This window comes from Panthera onca, chromosome X (assembly GCF_046562875.1).
Source record: "Panthera onca isolate mPanOnc1 chromosome X, mPanOnc1 haplotype 2, whole genome shotgun sequence".
NCBI lineage: Eukaryota > Metazoa > Chordata > Mammalia > Carnivora > Felidae > Panthera > Panthera onca.
In genome coordinates this window covers 13,155,323-13,178,028 of record NC_138357.1, presented here as the reverse complement: position 1 = coordinate 13,178,028, position 22,706 = coordinate 13,155,323, and the positions used below count along the sequence as shown (strand labels likewise).

Below are 22,706 nucleotides of genomic sequence, written 5' to 3'. Positions count from 1 at the left end.
CTGGAACTTTCACTCCAGTCTCACCTCCAAACACGGCCCGCTTCCCACTTCCCAGAAAATACAAGAGAGACGCCTGAAACTGACAGAACGCCGCGGGTGAGCCATACTGGCATTAAAATAAAAGATAAAGATGAAAAAGAGGAAATTCACTAAATGCAGGTCAAGGGCTTAATGTGATTAAAAGGCTACAAAAACACAGAGACTTCCGTGTAAAAATGTAACACAACCAGCTCCCGTGGAAAAACTTTACTTTCTCAGTAGTCGGTAACAGTGGGGTTTTTGTCTTAGAGGCAGGCCGAGCCATGTCAGAGGAATGGGGGAAGGGGAGACAGCGAGGGGCAGGGAGAGGAAGGGAGGGAGGGAGGGACAGGTGCGCGCGCACGCACACACACACACACACACACACACACACACACACACCTTTGACCAAATTTCAAGCACACCGAGACCATTCCAAAAGAGAGGCTAAAATGGCAATCGTATCATACCAAAGTTTATTGATACATCAAACAAAAATTTCTGTAATGAAAAAGGCAAGTTGCATTCATAAAAGATGGCATTCACAGTCATTATAGAAAGCAACGACGTGGATGTAAAAAACTGCTTAAGTGAAAAATGTAGTATTGCAGTCCCATGTTGCAAGCTGAAAAGTGATTTGGTTAACACTTGCATAAAATCTGCACATTTCTATACTGCATGTTATTAAAAAAATTCCATCACGAAATTATTATGGATCTTGCAAATTTTGGCTTACATTTATACTGCTGCTGGTGTAGATGTTGTAGAGAGGGAATTTATGGTTTACGCTCAGTAGGTTACACCTTCAAACAAAGGACGACGGTTGTGAAAATCACAAGGACATCTTGACAGTTTAGAGTGGTTCCAATGATGGGTACATGTGAGCCTATTACATTCTCCCCCTTTCTCTGTCACAAAACAAGGTAGTTAGACTGTCGCGCCAGGAACACCGGGGGACGGCTTACTTCGAGTTGTTCCATCCGCCCGATCCCCCGCTAACCAGTTCTTACTTGGCTCGTTACTAAAATACCTTCCACAAAAGCAAAGTCAGGTCCCTCTCAAGGATCTAGGCCACGACGATCACCATCGTGCATCTGAGCTGCGGTGTAACGCGTGGCTGAGATAGGACCTTAAGTCCCCCTCGGTCACCCTCCTGGCGGCAAGGAATGCGCCACGCCACCAGTTCCATGTCCACTACCCCGCATATTCTGATGAGGCCACTCTCCAGTGGTTGGCGTTAAACGGGCCTCTCTCTGCATTGCGGGTCTCTCGCGTGTGTTCACATCCCATACGGCACTTCTGTAAAACGACAACGGCAACAACACGGCGACAGCCGGAACAAGCAGAAGAACAACAAAAAACGTCAAAAGCTTTCCCGGGTCTGACTTTTTAGCTCTTTGGAATAGGCAAAGAACGTACAGACTTTGTTTTCGGCAGATCACCTCAAACTCAGGCCGGCAGAACACAGCGAGCGCACTTAGGTAAGCTGTGAAGGACATCCGACAAAAGACTCAAAGATAATACTGACAGACGAGAACAAATGAAATAATGTAAAAGGGTCACGATGACGGAATGGTTTCCGGTAACCGGAATTATGTCCTTCCTAGAATTCAAGAAAAATGACACCTAAATACGGACCCAAATTATATATGGAAGAATCAAATGTGCCACACGGACCACATAAACACACCGGTATAGATTGGGTCCAACGCTTTCCTAAAGCAAGGTACAACAGAAACACGAATAATAGTACAGGCATGCCAGAAAGACAACCAAAAAAGGAAACTGGTGTGAAAACACTTTTTTAGAAAAGTAATCTCTATGCCCGACACAGGGCTCCAACGCACGACCCTAAGATCCAAGAGCCGCGTGGTCTACCGACCGAGCCAGCCAGGCGCTTCTGAAAACACTGTTTAAGAGCCCATTTCAAGCTAGTAGTCAAACGTAGCCATTTTTATCCCCCCAAATGTGTTTGCTTTTGACATTTAATAAAGATATTTCACATTTATTCTTATGTGTTCAGTGAACTCCGTAGGAGGCTAAAGCCTCCTTCTAGTCCAGGAAGTCAAGGCCTTCACCAAGGTGAATCTCACGGTTGAGAGTCAGACCATCACCCAACCATGTTTGCTAAGAGAAAACATTCAAGTTCAGAGTCATGGCTGTGCAGGCCGAATCGCGGTCTTGGGACGGATCCCTCCTTCCCAAATTGGCAAGTTCAAAACAAAAGTGCTGCACGTATGTACAAACGCAGTCTCTTTCCAGAAATAACCGTTAACAGTTGGAAATAAGCTATTTTTTCACCTCTCCACAGAAAATGATAAAACACGGATACTCAGATGGCTTTAGTTTTATGGGACTATGGTTTTACCTATCCCACCTCGGACCCCAGGAACATGAATACTGGAAAATATCCGTTAGATCTTAACTCTTTCGAGGGGTACTTTACTAAGTGACTGGAAATGCTTTATTTTGAAAATAATCTGGTAGCCATCCACCCATTAAGTGGGGTTTAATTCAGAAGAACAAAAATAAGTAATTTCTGTTGATTCTCACAAAAATATGCAGGATTAACATTCTTTCCACGTAAGGGTTCAAGGTTAGTTTTTGGCAAGGATATTCCATGAGGACAGAATTAGCATGTGGGTGAACAGAAAGGACGAATTATTCTGATGCACTGATACCACTTAGTCTTCTTGTATTTTCAAGTATTCCTTTCGTATGTTTGAAAAAAAAAAATAATTTAAGATTATCACTCAGCAGGAACAAGAAATGTGATCCAAACAGCCTATGTCTTCTGCCAGGCAAAAAAAAGTAGTATTAGCAAAATCTATTCATTCCCATTGTAGGACTTCTACTTTATACGATTATATTTAAATCCATTCACAGAGTTCATGGGTTAAGGGAGCACCCACTTGGTAGTTATGTCGTCTATCTAGAGCCAGAAATTCTAATTATTCTTCTTGCTTTCAACTTTCATAGGATTCATAACTTAGAGCTTTGGCCATGACGGCTACTTACGATAACTGTAAATGCTTAAGAGAGTCATTTGGTATTGTAATGGACATTTATTCTGAACCCTAGACATAAGAGAGAGGGGTTTAGTTTGTTGCATATTGCGTATCCTGAGATGACAACTTTTCGTAGTTGTGTCTTCGTGCTTTCTTTTTTAGCTGTAACCACTGTCAATATGCTTGTAGGACAATAACATAGGCAGTTCAAGATTCGGATTCTGAAAAATTTAAAACATACAGAGTTAAAAGGTTTATTTTAACAATCGCGCGAAGCCATCTGTTTAGCATTTTCCAAAATAAATCAAGTAGTAAATTTTGTTATGAGAGTAAAGGAGCGATCTTCAAGTGCCAAGTTTTATTCACATGCAGGGAAACAAAAAGGGCGACACGATACCCAGGTTTTCATCCTTGCTTCAATTGTTGGCCGAGTAGATTCAGACTTGCTTTTTGCTTTTGGATTGCTCCAGGGCTCTCTCAGTCATCCTTACCACCAGGACCACCTAGCACAGCCGTGGCTTAGCTCAGCAGGGTCCCTCCCTCTAGCCTGGGAGCTGAAGATAGGGTCGTCTCATTGGTCTATCTCCGGCACCTAGCGCCGTGTCCCGCATACAGCGGATACTCAGGGGTGGTGAACCAATGAACGGATTACTGTTTTCCAGGGTGTGTACATTTTGACAGAGGAAGTCTGAAGATCTATCTACTCCGTTTCGAAAGACTGCTGTGAAACTGTCTTTCCTTTACTGAAAGGAACCGGTTTCTTCCCCATAATGCTCAAGTGAATTTTCTTTTTGGGAGATCATGTCTCTGTAAGTCAACCGAAGCTTCGGTTTCTCTTATTCATCCTGTTTTTTGGAAAGGCCACCACAGAAACTGCCCTAAGAAATCTGTGGATCCTTCTCTGTCCCCTGAACCTTATTCAGTGCTCTCCCAGGGAAGAAGATACACCTGACGGCCCCCCCCCCCAGTTGGGTTTTAAAAGGTTGGGTTGGAGGCCCCCTCCCAAGACCTAAGACTCGTGCCTCTCAACATACCTGATTTATACTCTACAACCCAACCTTTTTTTCCTAACAGTTTTTTTTTCAGGTGGCAGCGTCACGGTGACCGACTCTAACCAAAATAAAAATAAGGTCGCCATTCACGCCGAGAACTTATAAAGGGAGTCGCCCACCGCTCCCTTATCGAGGGACAAACTCAGGGGCCAGGCCAATTGCCAAATTTTTTCCGTGGAGGAGAAATAATGCCACGTGAAGATAAATTCCTGGAGGAAATGACTACGTTGAGGGCGAGACGACTGTCCCCTCACGAGAAAACTTCCCCACTTCTGTGTCGGGCGTTGTAGGACTTAAGGCCCTGGAGAGGCCAAAAGCACAAGCAGCGTCTCAGCCAGCCGGGTCTCCCAAACGCGGACCGAGCTGAAGAAAGCGATCCAGGGGGATACAGAATGAGCTGGGAACAGGAGAGCTAAAAGGCACCATACAGCTTAGGACAAGGCTACCTGGGACAAAAGGGTCCAAGGCTTTGAAAGCCACTGGGAGGCAGATTCGGTACCGAGGGAAGGAAGATCGAAGCAGGCGAGCCGCTCCCAACGGGGAAGGCTAAGAGGTGCGCCGGGGCCAAGGGAGTCTGCGTCCGAAGCAACACTGGGGACGCAGACTGGCAAAAACCGTAGGGCACAGGAGAACCAGAACACGCGCTCCGTTACTCTCCTTTTTGTTCTTCGCTGGCGGGTGGGGGGAGTTGACAGCTGACGAGAAAAACGGGCCCACGGGGAGGACTCCCGATCGATCGGGAGTTCCAAAGGCAAGAGGCCCCCGATGACCGTCAGTTTTTCGGTGCGCAGGAGAGACGGCCCTGCCCTAAGCTGTATGGAGTTGTTTCCAAGCTGATGGGCTCGGAAACCTCATTCATGAATTACTCTAAATTCCTACGGGTGGAGGAGAAAAGGCCTCTAAAGGTCTGGGACGACGGAGGCCGCCGCAGTGAGTGGGAGGGAGAAAACACGCAGAGGAGAGGACACCTCCCGTGCCACGGCAATTCCCCCCCACTCGTCTCTGGGGGTAAATGAGACAACAGGCCATAAAACGGATTTAGTCGTCTTTGGGAAAATGAACTGCGAAGAAGCGTTCCACGTAATTAGGTTAGCATCCCCCTGAATGGCTGGGAAAGATTTGAGCTTTTACCTCTGACAAGTCGAAACACCTAGCTTGAATAAAACTTGACATGAAAAAAAGTGATTAGGTTGGGTCATTAATTTTGGGGGGGCAGACATGTACGAGTACATTAAGTGTATACCTGCAAACACACAGACACAGCACACGGAGGTACAAACACACTGGATTATTTGCACCTAATTCCCAAAAGAACATGCAATGCTAAATTGACTTGACGTTATACAGATGCAATTTTGGAATATTTGTTTTCAGTTTTCCGAATGATCTTTTTCAGTCGAGACTGTTATTTCCTAATTGGTATTAACGAGCACTTTCACGGGACGGCTCTGCCGCAAGTCGCCCCTCGCAAAGTAAATATGTTTTTTTACCCTCCAGCTCTGCAAAAGGCCTAAAGTTTCATTTGGGAGCTTAACAAATTTAAAATACCAATTTGCCCCATATTCCAAGGAATGCATCTTTATATTTTTGTAAAGAGTAAGTATAAAGTTCACCACACCAACAGCAGAGAAAATTTAGAGTGCTATTTTCATTTTTGTCTTTATAATGCTGTTAATCTGTTTCTTTAAAGCCAGCCCGCTCGTTTACCACTAGGTACCTGTTACAATATATTAGATTCGTCTGAGAATGTTCGTAAAAGAAGAGGTCTGACTGAAGGTCTGGCGGATAATGAGTCAGATGCCCTTTTACAGCTCAGATTTCTCTGTAATAGTGAGGTAAAGATACTTAAAGCATTTGAAGACTGGTTAACCTACCTGGTGATAAAAATGTAGAAGAAAAAGAATCATTTCCTACAGACTACTCTTTTGGCCAAAAGTACAAACGATTAAGCTACAGCAGACGTGTCACATTTCAACGGATACACTTAAAGACCTAAGGAAGTCTCCAACTCGAATTGAACGGTTTTCATGGTATAAGTATACAGATATTAGTCGTATAAGGCAAACTGGGCGTTTTGAAATGACACTGGTAGGTTATGCGGGAGATGAGTCAATATGGTTGGATTAGTAAACCTTACCATCCTTTTGGTGAACACCTCTGAGAGTTGGGCCGGTGCTGTGAGTGTATCGAGCAAAGAGAGATTTGTGCAAAACATTCCTGTCTTCGTGAACACCCTAGCTCTAGCGCGCCGTGGCTTCCACCGTGCACCGGGAATCAATGGGGCTAGAGAGTTACGGTCCGAGTGTTCGAACATCACCTCCTCTCCAGTGTGACCATTTGAGAAGGTGAACAAATGATTAAAGGAAAATGACAAAATACTCTTAAGTATCAACAGAAGGTAGAGAAATGAGCACTGAGAAGTCATCGTTCATAAAGAGTCAGAAAAATGGTGTCAAGCAAATGAGAACGCAGGCAAGTCGGTACATTAAGAAAGCAAATCACCTTATTCACTCCAAGAGAAACTGTGATTGCTGGAAGTTTGAGAAAGCATGAAGATAGTAGATGTTCCTGAGGAAGGGAGGCGTTTCGTTACCTTGTTCACAATTGCACAAAGGGTGGAAAATTGCAGTAGAGAAAAGAGAAATGCAGAAACCAAAAAAAAAAAAAAAAAAAAAAAAAAAGTAAATATTCTCTGAAATGTAAGACATTTAAAAAGAAACCTGGAGAATTCGAAGTCGAAATGACACGTTAGTTTTGAAGGCATCGCTTTCTGAAGTAATAGTAGAGTCAGAGTTAGGAACAGTCCATTATATGTGCAAATGACTATTTCTCCGTATAACAATTTAAAGTTGCTTTGTTCATGGGAAGACGGACTATTCTGCATCATTTTAAAATACGCCTCTCACTAAAATATGGCTTGTTTCTAATCGTTAACTCACTAACCTACATGGCTCGAAATCCATGGGTCAGAGAGCTATGTCCAGGGTCCATCACCAATCTATCCTGAAGTAACTATCTCCCTATCCAGCTGCACAGATTCAACACGAAGGGACTGACTGCTGTCGGGCCGTGGCATGTTACAAACCTAACAAAACTAACGCAATGGGAAGACGTTTGGTGAAACCACACTTCGCTCCCATTTACTGCCGGACCAGTGTTGAACTTCCCTTATTCTAACGTAGTTTTTCCAAAAAATATTTTATTTTTAAGTAATCTCTACACCCGCCGTGGGGCTCAAACTCACAACCCCGAGAACAGGAGTAGCACATTCTACCGACTGAGCCAGCCAGGCGCCCCTATCCTAATGTCATTTGATCGGTTTTTCTCTTTTTTCTTACAGAGACCTCTTCAGCAGGGTAGGCTAAAGGGCTAGGAATTTCTCCTGTAAAACGCCTAGAGAGAGCAATTCTGCTAATCAAGATTACCCATGTTATCTACTCAGTGCCTAATGGAAAGTAGGTCTAAAAAAAAGATATCAGCTAAAGTATCATATGTATCTAATAGCAGCGAATAAACAATAAAACTCTTACAGGCAAATACTTTGACTTATTCACAGATGTTTGAACACAGCTGTATTTGTTTTCCTGTTCGTATTTTCCTTAAATAAAGTTGGTGACATGTTGGCAACATGCAAATCCCCAATGGATAAGGCTAGAGAAATAAATATGTTGTTTCTGGGAAGAAAAATTTTAAACTGTCCTGTCTTCCATTTTGTGGGCAAAACTCTCATAGTGAGATTAACACGACACCGAGTCCCCCGCCCCCACGTTTAATATTCAACCCTATTTATTTAAGACTGCAACCCTAAGCACAGTTTGGTACACTCAAAACCTTATATCCAACCGTCAGAGATAAAAGTATTTCTAGGAAGCAGAAATTTTAGGGGTTCATAGATTAGGCCGCTTTATAAAGGAAAGAGAAAGGGAATATGAAAGTAGAGAAGGCAGGAGAGAGCATGGAAAGAAGATCTAAAGCAATCAAAAACCGATATAGCCAGCGACTGGTGGAGGGGGAAGGAAGGGAGAGAATGAGCTAGAAGAGTATGACATTCCCACATTCCTCCGCAGTCACCTGCGTCAAAGAGGCCAATGCATAAAGGTCCGTCTCAACAGCCACAATGTGAGGATTCAACGTTTTGCCTGATCGGGTCAACAGGACTATGTTATCCTTAGAGGCCAAGGTTGGCTGGGACACTGTCAGAATCACGACAGTAATCAGCCTCGGCACCACCGTTTTTAACAGGATAAAGCGTATTCTCCAAAGTTTGCAAGGCGCTCTCTCTGGCAGAGCTCCCTACGTAATAGAGTCTTTCTTGCTGTTCGTGCGGACATCCCATGCTAGGCACGGCCACGTGGCTAGGGCCACTGCCATCAGAGGACAGCAGTCCAGGGTCTAGCAGGCCAAGTCAAGCCTCCCTCTTGACAGCGGTGGGTTACGCGGGCAAACTTACTTAAAGGTACGCGGGCAAGTCCTCCATCGGAAGTGGCAAGCGGTAGCTACCACTTGGCCAGAAAGGGCAGGGGTCAGCTCACTGACTACCACGGAGCCCAGCAACTGTGCTTAGGGGAGACACAACCCGTTGACGCACCCACCGGGGTTCCTACACCGGAAACTTCCTCCGAGGGGTCGTCTTGCCGTTCCGTTGTCCCGCGCTCACGGGTGCTTTCGTCACGTCCCGTCGTGACGGGGATGCAGCTCTGGCAGGGTAGGAGCTAAAGAAAAGCTTTCTGATCCTTCATGATGGGACCTGGGCCTCAAAAGCTAACCACACTGCTGAAAAGACAGCTGAGGAACAGGTAGCTGAAACTACCTGGAGTTAAATGACCGAGGGAACCCGTTTGCGAAGACAGCGGGATCCTCTCCGGTGCTGATGTCGGGACGGAACCCGGCTGGGCTGGAGGCTGCCACACAAGCCTTTTTACCGGCGGCTTCCGGACGTGGCGACTTGGAATAGCTCGGACATGTTACAACGCGCCACATCCCGGAGTCTACTTCCTATTCTGCTCCGTGCCCGCCTCCCCAAGGGTTGCGTAAAAATCCTCTTTAGAACTGCGCTGGGGTGGCAGCTCCTCGTGAGCTGGGGCCACGCGTGACTCATCCCTGGATTACTGTCACCTAGTGCGGTGGCTAGCTAACAGCGGACCCTCACGCGACGTGTGTCGAACTGAATGGAATCCAGCAGAAGGCCGCTTCTGTAATTGTGGCGTGTACGTGGCTTAGCTTCTTTCTCAAATGCCAGAGACGTTTTCACCACCCACTGCCGCGTTCCCTCCTGGAGACGGCTGCCAAGACCCACACGAGCACGGCGCTCGCTGGCTATGTGTCCAAAGGCTCCAACACGCTTACTGGCTGAAGTCGGGGGGAATCTTCCAGGTCTGGGCGGGGACACTCACTTTACCACCTTAGGGAGCGTGGCAGGCAGGAGGCTGACCCAGTGTAAGAGAATCTTTGGCCGCTCTTTAAAGTGAAGCCAATGCCTTAGCAAGGGATATTACACAAAGTGGGAAGTCACCCAGGATGCCAGGCTGGCTGGCGATGAAGATCCTCTTTCTCCTTTATCTTACAAGTGGCCTCTGCTTCTCTGAACGGCCAAACAGGGCCTCACGGAAACACACGTGACTTATCAGGACAGCCATGGCTGTTTCAGCTGGCCTTTATGCATTCATACGCACTACTTTGCTCTTGCGTTTCCTCACAAGGTGGGGGTGGGGGGGGTGGGGGGGGGGAGAGGCAGTGCTGCTGAGTGCCCGCAACTTTTCGTCTCATCTGCAACTCTCAAAATCCCACAGAGTCTGAAAAACCATTTAGCCTTTCAGACACTGGACGTAAAGAGAGATGTTCATCAGTAGGCGGTTCAACACATGTTCTGGTTCAATGAGGGTAGGGATTGATGAATGAGTGATTGGATGAATGAAGGTGATCATGGGAGTTTTCCTGGTCGTTCTAGCACACCAGCATGCCAAGCTATAGCACAGGCACTATAAATCCTCGTATCGTGGACATAACCCATGGCAAACAAATTGCATGCCGAACCGTATGCTTCCGGCAGAAGTTCGGATTCTACCGTTTGCGTGGAAAGAAAACGTTTTACGTCTTTACCTGGGACTGCTTTGTATCATCCCTCTATTTTATGGCCACTGAATTTATAGAAAAGTCACCTCCAGCCTGTGTCTATTTATTTTTTAATTTAAAACAACAATTTTTTCATGTTTATTTCTTTTTGAGAGAGACAGAGGACGAGCGGGAAGGGGGCAGACAGAGAGGGAGAGACACAGGATCCAGAGCAGGCTCCAGGCTCCGAGGTGTCAGCAAGGAGCCCGGTGCGGGGCACGGGCCCACGAACCGTGAGGTCACGACCCGAGCTGAAGTCGGACGCCTAACCGACTGAGCCCGCCGGGTGGCCCCCCTTTTATTTATTTTCTTTTTTAAAATGTTTATTTTACTTACTTATTTTAAAAGAAGGGGTCTAAGGAAGAGGACAGGGGTGATGTGTTCGAAGGTTTCGATTTCTGAGGTGTGTGTATCCTCTTGAGAGTGGCAAGTTGGGTGTGAGCCATCAGTTAGCAGGAGCCCCACCGACCCAACTAAGAAAAACATTTAGGAGCCTTCCCAAAGTGTACTCCCAAGTAAGGAGAATGGGAGGGCACCTCAGAGATCTTCCCCAGACAAATTCTCTATCATCACAAGGCACCAAACCATTTCTTACAGTGACCGTTTTTTATCGGGCTCGCTGGAAGTTGCTGCTCGAGCCATTCTGGGAAAAACGTGTTGTATCGACCTGTTTTTACCCCTGGTCAACTGATACGGAGGCATACTCAGACAAGCAAATGCCTCTTTCGCATCCTAAGACTAAATCCCAGGCTGGAGGGAGACGGTCAGGGGTCTACTGGAAGGATTAAAGAGTGGACCAGGGTAATGGTACCGTGTTCAGTGCCGCCCGCAAGGCATGCGGCGGCAGGGGGTTAAGGCCGGTTCCGGCCACCTAACTGTACAGTGGCTGGCTCTGTGTACCCAGAATCGACGTGGCTCGTGCCACTGACAGTCGACTGCTTTCGACTGGAGCCGATGCCAACCTGTTGATCACGAAAGGTCCTCTTTCACGCGTCTAGTCGCGAAAGGTTTTCTCGTAATCGTTTCAGCTCCTACAACTGCACGATGCCAACCGCCGCATTCTATCAAATCAGTGGGCCAAAACCCCCATCAGACAAGCCAGTTTTGTGGCTCAGCTGGTTGGCAAATTTGATCCGATAGGTCAGGTAGATATACGTTAGACCATTTCCTGAAAATATTGCACTGGAGGGGCTGTGAGACGGAGGTGCTGTGAATCATGAGACAAACAGGGTTTTGCTTGGCAAAATGAATTAGCGTTGGCAGGAATAGGACATATTAAATTAACCTGTTGGTCAGAATGTGCCAGTTTTATTTTCCAGGCTAATCTACCCTTTCACTTGAAAGGCTTTTTGGAAATGTTTGAAAGCTATCAGACAATGCAGGGCCAAGCAATTAGGCTGGCAGAGGGTAATAACTTGTCGCTCCCGCAAGAATTTGGCGATTTAAGCAGCAAAACTAAAAACACACTCATAAAATAATCTGAATTTTTACAAGTGTGTTCAGGAAGGTAAGGATGCAGAAATCACATCCAGGGAGTTCTCTCTGGTTCAGATATACTGCTGGACAGACAGGGCTAGAAGCGATACAGAGATTAAGCAGCACTATAATCAGAGGAGGGGGGTGGGGAGAGGTTTGAAAGAAGCAAATTGGGAGTATCGACTGAAGAAACAAAAAACAAAACAAAAAAACCTCTGGAAACAACCCGCAGGGAAATTTCTAAGGTTAAAGCTGGAATGTTGGTGTGGAAATTCCTGGTGTGAAAATTCTAGGCTAAAAAAAACAAAAAAAACAAAAAAAAAAACAACAACCATTTTTTCCATTTAAAATTCCATATGGAGCATATGAGATGCTCCATATGGATTTTGCTAAAGGTCACATAGAACACTATTAAGGAGTCTACTTACCACCTGCATTGGGTAACGGAGTTTTTACTATACTTTTTATGCAGAAGAGGAAATTAAGTGATGCACCTGTAAGGAGGGGTTTAACATGCTGTAACTAATGCAGTTCTCTAAATAAGGCTTTTAGTTCATGGCAGATATTGAAGCCCCTTCCAAAAATCAAGTGATAACATAAATTTAGTTCTTACCCTGGCACTTCTTCTTCTTACATTCTTTAAGACTATCAGGAGAATCTCAGGGAAAAGGCTGATAAATATTAGAAGAACTATGGCCAACCATGTAGACACAGAAGATAGCATTTGAGCAAATACGAAATACATTCTCTGTTGTTTGAGAAAAGGCCTAGGGTGGAAAGAAAACACAGAATGGAAAAAGAAATCAGGTCCTGTCATATCAAACAGAGGTGTCATTGACATTATCTTTTGTAGTTAAAGGGACTCTTCTAAATTACACACCTTAATAAAAATAATTTCCTTTGAGAATATCCCCAAAGTACTACACAGATTTCACATACTAAATGCTTGGAGGAAAAAGAAAGGATAACTAAAGGGCAAACACGACAATAAAGTGCATGCGACCTGAAAACAACTAAGCAATCAACTTTAAAACCGTCAAGTGCAGAGTATGTATTTGCATTAGAAAATACTGGGGCTTCAAGATACTCAAAAAGAAATGGTTACTTCTTATGCTAAAAGGTATTTTACTTCCTCAGCTGTTTTGTTCATAGGAGAATGGACTGTGCTCTACATTCGGAAATGTAAAAGACGTTTTTACACCCCGCCAGCCCCGCCCCCCCCCCCCCAACTCTACGTCAATATAAAAGGGAGGGTCGAGTTTCTCTCTCCACCGTTCTCATCCCCGAATACAGACGGGGTACCCAGGGTGTGCAAACCAGGCTGGACAGGAGAATGTTGCTAATGGGACACGCAGTCTTGGGGGCCAGATATCTAGGACCCTTCATCCGGATGCTGGATTTCATTCGAAGTCATTCACCGAGCTGTTTGGTGGCCACAGAGAAGCACAGCTAGTTTCCCCAGGCCGAGGCACGGAGAGCCTCAGCAGACTACACGCTGTTTGCAGCAGGGGAGGAGGAAGTGTCCAGGGTTGGGATACACAACAGATTCTCCCCGGATTAGGAGCTCTGGGCAGATAACCACTTGTCTCATTTATTAGACGATGCAAAGGGCTCGCTGAAGATAAATTTGTTCCTCATTAAAAAAAAAAAAAAAATCGATGTTTGTGCCCTCCCTCTCATGTAACATAATAAAATCAAGTTTGCGGCTCTAGGTACATGGGGACTGGAGTGTGGGCAGAGGAAGTGAGCAGGACAGTGAGGTGGAGAAATTCAGGAGGTCTGGGCTAAGTCTTCTAGGGTCCCTACCGTCCAGGAAAGAATTCTGCAGAGCTCTCACTCTAACTCTGAAGGGCACCCTAACTCATTTTCTAGGCAGTTAATGGACCCTAATAAGCGTCCAGTACACAAGTGACAGGGGGTCACAGGGCATTCCACATAGTACCCACAATACTCTGTCATTCACCGCTCTAGAATTTTCTTTGTCTTGAGGATACCTATGGAGCTTTACAGGGGAACAGCAAAAAGCAAAAGGTATTATTCCTGGATTGGGTTTGGGGCTCAGAAATCATCGTTCTCACTGCCAGTCCCCACAGAGGGATGTGTCACCACGCCTCGGGGCTGAGTGTGTCCAGAGATAGTAGCTGGAACGAGCATTCAGCTCAAGTCTCTCACAGTTTCTGGTCATATTTCGCTGGTTGCTTTATAATAGAAGTTTTATATTCATGTAGTGGCTCAACTCAGCTCTACTGAAGGACAGCACTATGGGCAACAAAATAAAAACAGATTTATCACTATTACGTTTTCAGGAAGTATCTCTAATGAATGAAAACAGGTGTGACAATGTCTTAATCTTTTGAAGGATTTATTTTCATCAATAAGGGACGGTCTGTGGTCAGAGTTAGAAACTAGCTGGCTAGAAACATTTTATTCTTGTGGAAATTTTGCATTAGTTCAGAAGCTGATTACATGGATTCATAGATAGAATTATGGTGCTCTGGGCAGAATTACAATTGTATATTACATTTGATTAACCAACTTTGATTAATTTGTGGATTATTAAAGACAACGGGGACTTCCGTCAGCTTCACTGCTGCAGAAATTACCTCTTGGAGGTGCCCAACATATGCCATGATTACACTTTTTGGAACTGGTAGTTCCTTACGCGATTAGGCTTTTCATATTTTTATTTCTTAAGGCCTTCATTTTAACAGCGTCTCAAAAGCAGTAAGAGTTTCTTCTAATGAAGTCTCAAAGGACGATAAACACAGCCTCACATCTCCGTGATAACGTGGAGTATTTTGTATGCGTGATTTTGCCCAAACCCGTGCAAAGAATGTCCTCCTAGAATTGCACCCTATGGCTTCCTCTAGCCATGCTCTCTGCATCCGTGTCAAGAGAAGCCACTGGTTAATGAAAGCGGCTACACAACATTTAGGCCTCTGGGAGTAAGAAAAGGAGAGGACAATCTAACTTATTTTCATTCCTTCTAACTCTCCCCATCACAGCTTATACGCCCCTCTCGCTAGATTCTGATCTCCTTTCCGTCTCCCCCAGAGTGCTTCACACAAAAGGGATCCCAAATGAACGTCTACCGAATCAAGATGAACTCAGTGAACTCGAAGGCCACACTGTCCAGTCTGCCTCTAACCACCCCCCCCCCCCGCCCCCGCCAGCGAGATGGTGAGGTTAAGATACAACCCTCTGGATACTGAGTGGTATGTATTCCACACCCTGAGCAGACCTGTAGGGACAAGATTGACAGTAACGGCCCAGAAAGAGACAAGGGAGTCCAAATGGGTAATAATGGATCTGTTGGCCACTGTGTCACGTAGAAACGTCACAGGATGAGTATTTCCACCGTAAATCACATGGAAGGTCCCTGCTAGAACTTACGGTTTCACTTCACAGAGAGAGGCTTACACACCTTCAAGGTGAAAGATTTGGACGGGGGCTATTAGAAGGGAGGACTTCTGCGTGACTCGTGTAGTCCATTTACTTGCCTGCGAAATCTTACCTGAAATGAGCAGCATTCGTAGCTGAAGTGACTCCCAATCCATGAATATTGAAGACCTGCCATTTTACCTGATCGGCGCTTCGAAAGTATAATTAACGTTTGCATAGACAATGTACATATACACATATCTACTTTGTTATTTACACATTACTCACACGTGTACAGCTGCTTACCAAATAATTCCTCCCCAGAAGAATGAGAAAAATACATAAAAGGCTAAAGAACCCCAAATCACAAAGTGATTTATCCACGTCCAGAAACGAGTATCCAAGGCGAGCTGAAAAGACACAACACAAGAGATGTCGTGATGGGTACAAACTGCCCCGGGCAGTAAGTCCACTCTGCCACTCGAGAACTTGAATACCTTAGGATACCTACGGGAGGATCTAGCTTGGGCCAGGCAACTAGAAGAGAGGGAAACTAAAAGAAGAACAGAATCCAGACTTTTCACAGAGCCAGGGCAAGAAAGGGCTAAGCTCTGTCCCAAGGCCTCTAGACCCTACAGTATAGGCTTGGGCGGGGGGGGGGGGGGGAAATGTGTCAAGCAAGTAGCAGGTGGGTGTGGGGCTGGAGATGCTGCACTCCTGAAGGAGAGGCAGGCATCGGGGTCACGGGAATATCCAGGAGGCTGGAGCCCCAAGTCCTCGGGGAGTGGCGGCCAAGAAGCTGACGACAAACGGACAAGGCCGAGCTGGCACTAGATGGACACAGAAAAGCAGCAGGAGATGGAAGGGTCAGTTAGGAAGAGGAGACGAACTACAGGGAGGCAGCTCCAACACAACAGCCGGGGATTATTAAATGCCAAGGGAACTAGGTCTACACGCCTGGCGCCATGTAGCAATGAATCACGGGCCTGACCAGGTAGTGCGCCTTTCAATTGTGAAAGCCAGGTCTAGTCCGTTACACGAGTAACACTTTCAGTTGCCTTAGGTGTTAATCCCTCCAAGCTTCTGCCAGGGCCGACTGTCTCTTCGGATTGTGGCACCTGAGGTTTTCAAGTGCAATCTAAAAATAAAAAGTATGGTCTGTTCTGCCTGTTTAAAATCGCTGGGCCACGTGGACTAACATCTGGGGATGTTTTTGAACTTTTTAAAAGAGGAGGTGGTGTCTCCATTTTGTTACTTGCTGTGACACCCCGGTCCTCCACTCTCTGTTATAGTTTCTCATCCATAAACCTCTGGGCTGCTCGGGAAAAGGTCACAATGATGCCCATCCAAAGATGAGAGAGTGCACGTCTTTCGAGGGACACATGAAAGACAGCACGGTAAGGCCAACTCTGACATCAAAGGGCACTTGGAAGCCCTGGGGCCATAGGCAAGAGCAGGTGAAAAAAAGGTGGGGGGGGCCTTCATTTCAAATCATGATCCTGTGAATCATGGTAATAAATAGCAACAACTAGTATCTATCGTTCTGACCACATTCTATGTGCCAGACACCGTTCTAAATTCTCTGTGTGTCTTCACTGAGAGACATCCCACTAAAAATCCTAAGCGATAACGCTTATCTCCATTTTATAGAAGAAATGAAGGTACTGAGAAATGGAGTCACTTGCCCAAGAATACCAGCTAGTAAGTGGCTAAACCGAGGTAAAATTGTAGCATTTTCTTTTGCAGCCCTAAAATATTACTGAAATAGTCGATGAAAAATGCAAACGCACGTTGGCTCTGTTTGGTATGAGAAATGAATCGGGAATAAAAACTTAGAGGGGAGATGATCAGAGGTCCTTTGTCAATCATTCTTCTGGAATTCTAGTTTGGACCACTGGAATTCATTTAAAGATGCTCATTCTTGGACCCCACGTGAGGTGTTCATTACTGGAACGATCATCAGAAGAATTTGATTATGCTTTCAAGGGTAAGAGAGTCCCAAATCGGAAGTCTCAAGGGTCGAATTCAGCAAGCCTTCAGAGTATACTACGTGGCTGCATGTTAATGCCAATGACTCCTGTATGCTACCTGCTGTACATTCTTATGCATTTCATCACTAATATGGATACACGTCAGTGATAAAGACATTATATAAAATTTTGTCACTACTGAGCTCTTTTGCACACATTTCTCGCTCATGGACATCTATTCGATCGTCTTAGGTACCCAAACTGCTTTGAGGCCTGGTGTTGGCAAACAGATACCTAGTTTTAAAAACTATTCAACTCTTTAACATGAACACACACACACACACACACACACACACACACACTCACAGCCTGTCTATATACCACTTACAGTGTCTTGGAGAGAGAAGCAACAGATTTTGAACATAACTATGGTGTATGAATTTTTACGGAATGAAATGAAAGAGAACACGTTAACAGACTGGAAAAATGGTTCACAAATAGCATACAAGTGTCTAAATATCTAATATCATACACAGTTTGGTAAAGATTCATACTTGAATGAACAACCTGCAATAAAAAATAAAGAGAAGACAAAAAAGACAGGACAGTGGGAGATCAGAAAGTACTACAAAAACGGTATTAAGTATATTTGAATAAATAAAAAAATCTAACCTTCAGAGTTACAGTGAATACTAAGACTGTAAAAACAATGGTTCCAAAAGTCCAGTTTCCATATACCTGAAAAACATTTAACAATTACACGCACCATGAATACACGAGCCTACTTAAGCAAATAAAAAGGCAACTTTAATCTCTGGCGTAAATGCTGAAGATTTCCGTAGAAACTGTTTAGGGAAACATGTGATCAAAAGATCAGGCCAAACCGTTGGATCTTACTGTGACCCTACATTTCCTCGGACAGCTATAGCACACTTGTGGTTGACGGGGTTTATTTCCATTACTTCACGTAGTACTGAACAGGGAACACACTGGTGTCAGAAAGGCAGAGAAACAAAAAACCCACCCCTATTCTCCCACTAACGGTCATGTTCATCAAAACAGGGCATTTGGATGATTCGTGTCTCTGAAGAGTCTGATATGGGCTTTCTCTGTAATCCAGAAGTAAAGCTCTCCAAGGAGGACCAATCTCTAGACAAATGGACTCACATCTTAAAGATAGAGCCTAAGTTTCTGGCTGTAAATATTAGAACTGCTAACAGGTGCACATTGAAGGGAAGCAGAGAGCATGTATAAATCCTTAACTATGGCAATGAATGGCACATATGCTTACCAAATGCTGTCAAGATCTGAATGCACAGCATTAAAACAGAAAATGAAATGTAAAACGTTTTTAAAAAAATCATAAAAAATTCAGATTAACAGAAGCAAAAAAAAAAAAAAAAAAAAAAAAAGGATTTGACCAAATCATACGTGGTGTCATGTTTAATTGCTGACAAGTTCTTACACTTACTGTAACTTTAGCAAACATTTAGAAGGATGGCGACATGTGCAGTAAAGTCTAATTCGTTTGGCCTTCATGAACTCAAAACGGGTGATGAATGGGACACACGCTGGGCCAAAGCTCCCTGCGCACCACCCAAAGTCTGCTGAGCAAATGAAACACGGCACCAGGACCGCAGGAGAGTACCCCCCTACTTTGCGGCAAACTCTTCTTCAGAAATAGTCAGCTCTTTAGAATCTATGTGCCAGATGAAACTAAAATACAACGTGAGCGTCACAGAAGCAGCCGTAAAGCTACGGGGAACCGAGAAATCGTGTGATGTAATCCCTTCTTACTGGTGGGCAAAGCTCAAGGGATTGGCCTACAGAGATTTAGGAAGGCACTCTCCTTGACAAGGGCTACGTGTGCCTACTCTGAAGTCCTAGATCTCTATTTCTCCAGCAGTTACTTGGTGATTTACCATTTTTCTAGAGCGATCTCTATGTCCAACCTGGGGCTCGAACTCATGACCGAGAGTCCCATGCTCTACTGACTGAGTCAACCAGGTGCTCCCAGTGATCAATAATTTTAAGGGACTCCTATTAAACTGCCTTCTGTTAGTCCAAATCGGAAAGGTTTTGTGTGTATGTAGTACCTAACTTCAAAGTATCATTCAAATTCCTCGAGCCCATGACTTCCCTAACAGATGCTGACTGTGCAGGTTGTGGACACGGTCACTGTACTCGGTAAATTCATTTTGAACCTTAGCTTCGCTTTACATGATGAAGAATGAGTGACCGCTGAAGAGGAAGCCCAGAAATCGAACGAAAGTAGTGAAAGCACATGTGAAGTGCTGGGCTCGACATTCACCGTGTGGCTGTGAGAAGACCTCACCCCGTCAGCAGTTCTTTCCTAGAACACAAGCCAGGGAAAAATCACCCCCCCGCAGGTGCTGACTTATGTAGTCGCTTGCCAGGAAGGCACTGGCAGGATTAGTGTAGCCTTTCTGGAAAACACTATACTCCCGTGCGGAAGGGAAGGAGGAAGAGAAAGGGATTCCCACTCTTCAACTATTGGGCGAATATTGTAAAGATACGGGGGCTCCCCCCTTCAACTCTAAGCACGAAAGGCCGCTATAAACAAGAACCGAGTGGGGCCAGACTTTGCCCCTGCTTTGTGAAGTCTTGCGGCCTCTGGCTGGCTCAGTCAGTAGACCATGTGACTCCTGGTCTTGAGGTCCTGAGTTCGAGCCCCACGTTGGGGGTTGAGTTTACTTAAAAAGAAGACATCAGGAAAGGTAGAGGGATCCAAATGCTTAAGTACTCAAAACTCCGTTCAGCTATTAAAAATTACAGCCAAGTTAAACTTCTAGAAGGTTTGTACACAAGCTCTCTAGTTAGCCATGCGCACAGGAGTTGGCTTGCTTCAACACTTCTATCGTTCTAAAAAAGTTGTGGGAACTAAAGACCACACCTTAAGAAAAAGTTGGCAAAATGATTAGAGCTAGATTACGTGTATGAGAAATCCAGTGCCGACAGACAAAAGATAAGCCATGCTTACAATACCAACAGATGGAACATATGTATATTTTTTTACCTTTGCATTTTCTTCCAGGGATGAAGTCTGAAAGAGAAAGTAGGTCCCAAAGAAGAACACTGTCCCTTCAAATGCAGCCAGAAACGTCCAATATAAGAAGGGCCCCAACTGGAGCATGGCATTGTCGGAGATTTTCCTGTTGGCAAATGGGAAAAGGCACAGGGTAATGAACCTCCGGACGCTGTCTCTTCAAGGCCACAGCGAAAGGCACACAGGTGTGATGACCCTGTTGTAATGCAGGGCGCTATCCCTGGAGGACTGGAGGGCCACGCGGAGCCACAGGTCTACCTCCCTGCAATCGCCTCCTGACTAAGGCAGCGAGTAAACAGAGTGCCAAGTTAAAATTCTGGCCACTGACAACAACAACCTCACCAATAATAATTAGCTCCCGTTCACTGACTACTTCTTACGTGTCAGTAAGCTGGGTTAAGAGTTTTACATACATTGTCCATTTTTACAAAATGTTTATTGATCTTTGAGCGAGAGAGCACGCGTGCACGGGCAGGGGAGTGGGAGTGGGAGCGGGAGAGGGAGACCCAAACAGACTCTGCGCTGTCAGCACGAAGCCCGGCACGGGGCTCGAACTCACCAACCGCGAGATCATGACCTGAGGTGAAGTCAGACGCTCAACCGAGCCGCCCAAGTGCCCCTACATTGTCCATCTTTTATCCACATAAAAACCACGCGGGATAGGTATTTTTGTCAGTCTCATTCACAGATGAGCCTCAAAAGGAGCATCATAATGGTTCCCCAACAGTGATGCACCTTGGAATCACGTGGGGATCTTTAAAAACACTGACGCCTCACTCCCACCCTCGTCCTGGCTTCACTGGCATGAGGTGTAACCCGGGCATTAGGATAATTTTAAAGCGCCCCAGGCGACTCCAATGTCAGTAAAGTTTAAAAGTATTAGTAGCATGCCAGAGTTCACTCAGTTAGTAAGGGGAAGCGCTGGTGTATAATCATAGATTGACTTGACTTAAATCATGCGCATATGCTCTCAACCAAGCTACCGTGGCTTTCCGACGACAATTGTTACTTCTTTTAATCAAGATTTCCTCTTGGGAATTTAAACTTTTTAGGTCTTGGTGTGCCCCTTATATTTTTTGCAAATGAGTCACACAAGGTTTTTGTTTTTGTTTTTTTTTTTTTTGAAGGGTGGGGCAGGGAGGGGAAGAGCAAGAGAGGATCTCAAGGCGGCTCTGGGCCCAGCGCGAGGCCCGATACAGACTCGATGTGACGTCCATGAGATCACGACCCGAGCTGAAATCAAGAGTCGGACGCTTAACCGACTGAGCCACCCAGGCGCCGCAAGTCAAATAATGTTTCATAAACAGCAGGTGGATCGAAACCTTAAAATCTGTTAAAATAACACAATCTTCGGGGCGCCTGGGTGGCTCAGTCGGTTGAGCGTCCGACTTCGGCTCGGGTCATGATCTTGCGGTTCGTGGGTTCGAACCCCGCGGCGGGTTCTGTGCTAACAGTTTGGAGCCTGGAGCCTGCTTCGGATTCTGTGTCTCCCTCTCTCTCTGCCCTCCCCCGCTCACACTTTGTTTCTCAAGAATAAATAAATGTAAAAAAAAAATTAAAAAAAATAACACAATCTTCTCAGTACACGTCAGAACGTCAAATACGGCTACTAATTCTCACGGAGCAGAGCTGCAGAAAGAGGATGGGTTTATGCATGGAATTCTTCTGGCTTCTATTTCAAACTGCTCTTCACATTTATCAAAAAGGTAGCTAATCACTCAAATAGCACACCTGTTGCAATACTACCCAGAGTGTCACCTGGCCGTCTTGAATAAGGAACAGCTTCATAACGGAAACACAACTGATCCTTGTCCGCTTGGTGCTGAGCACCGAGGGGCTTCCCGAAAACACGCGGTCGTGCACCTTTTTCCCTGCTAGCGTTTCCAGGTGTACGAAGGAATGTGAAATTCGGGGGGTGCATAGAGCAACGTGTCGCTGTTTGCCCTAGAAAAACTTCAGGAGGACAGAGGGGGCTGCTTCTTAGAAACAAGCTCTCGGCACAGACAACAAGTCACATTCTCAAGGCAACTGGGAGCCACAGGGAAGGCACCTTCCTAAAGATGCCTGCAGCGTGTGCCCGGCAAGTGCCAGCCAGTGAGGCTTCTGCGAGTGTCAGAGTGGATCCTGTCTTTCTCGACTGTCTCCGGGAGTTACATTACGCCCCGTGGGAAGAAGGGCAGGGGCATCATGGTATGCTGGGGGATAGGCGAGGCCTTCCAGCTGCACTCAGATGAACGACGAGGCTGCTGGAAACTCCCAACACGATCGCCGACAAGCACGAGAACATGAGAGAGAACGGAGATTTATTTGGGGAGCAGCCGCCCAGCAGCTCAGGCCTGAGCACCTGCCATGCTGGGAGGCGGCCGATGTACTGTCCCTCTTCCCTCTACAGACCTACGGTTTCCTATTTAAATTTCTCTTGAACGCACGGAAATTAGCCACACTATGTCTCGTTTCAGGTCACAGCGTTTGGGAAGTGCCCCGAGTCGCTACATCCCCGATGGTGAAACCTGGAACGTGCCGCGCGGTTCCGAAGGAAGGATCGGAGCGATCTACACCGACAGTCACAGGCTGAGGTCAGGGTCTCGTGACGGCAGGCGAGGGGGAGGGCGGCATTTTGTGC

At 45.7% G+C, this 22,706-nt stretch overlaps 1 protein-coding gene across 13 annotated transcripts in view; it reads right to left on the bottom strand.

Moving 5' to 3' along the window:
* Positions 1–480: 480 nt before the first annotated feature.
* The window catches only part of ATP11C (ATPase phospholipid transporting 11C (ATP11C blood group)), a 171,185-nt gene continuing 148,959 nt past the window's right edge, over positions 481–22,706 (bottom strand). For 3 of the 13 annotated variants that reach the window (XM_081794226.1, XM_081794229.1, XM_081794227.1), the window contains 6 exons: positions 20,054–20,189; positions 17,689–17,754; positions 15,353–15,456; positions 12,279–12,432; positions 5,796–5,900; positions 481–3,247 (listed from right to left, as the gene is read on the bottom strand). In XM_081794226.1, coding sequence (XP_081650352.1) covers positions 5,799–5,900; positions 12,279–12,432; positions 15,353–15,456; positions 17,689–17,754; positions 20,054–20,189 — 562 coding nt within the window. In that variant the 3' untranslated portion in view covers positions 481–3,247; positions 5,796–5,798. Of the gene's footprint in view, positions 3,248–5,795; positions 5,901–6,580; positions 6,672–12,093; positions 12,160–12,278; positions 12,433–15,352; positions 15,457–17,688; positions 17,755–20,053; positions 20,190–22,706 lie in introns of those variants that run through there. The other 10 variants (XM_081794231.1, XM_081794228.1, XM_081794232.1 and 7 more) reach the window with 10 other exon arrangements.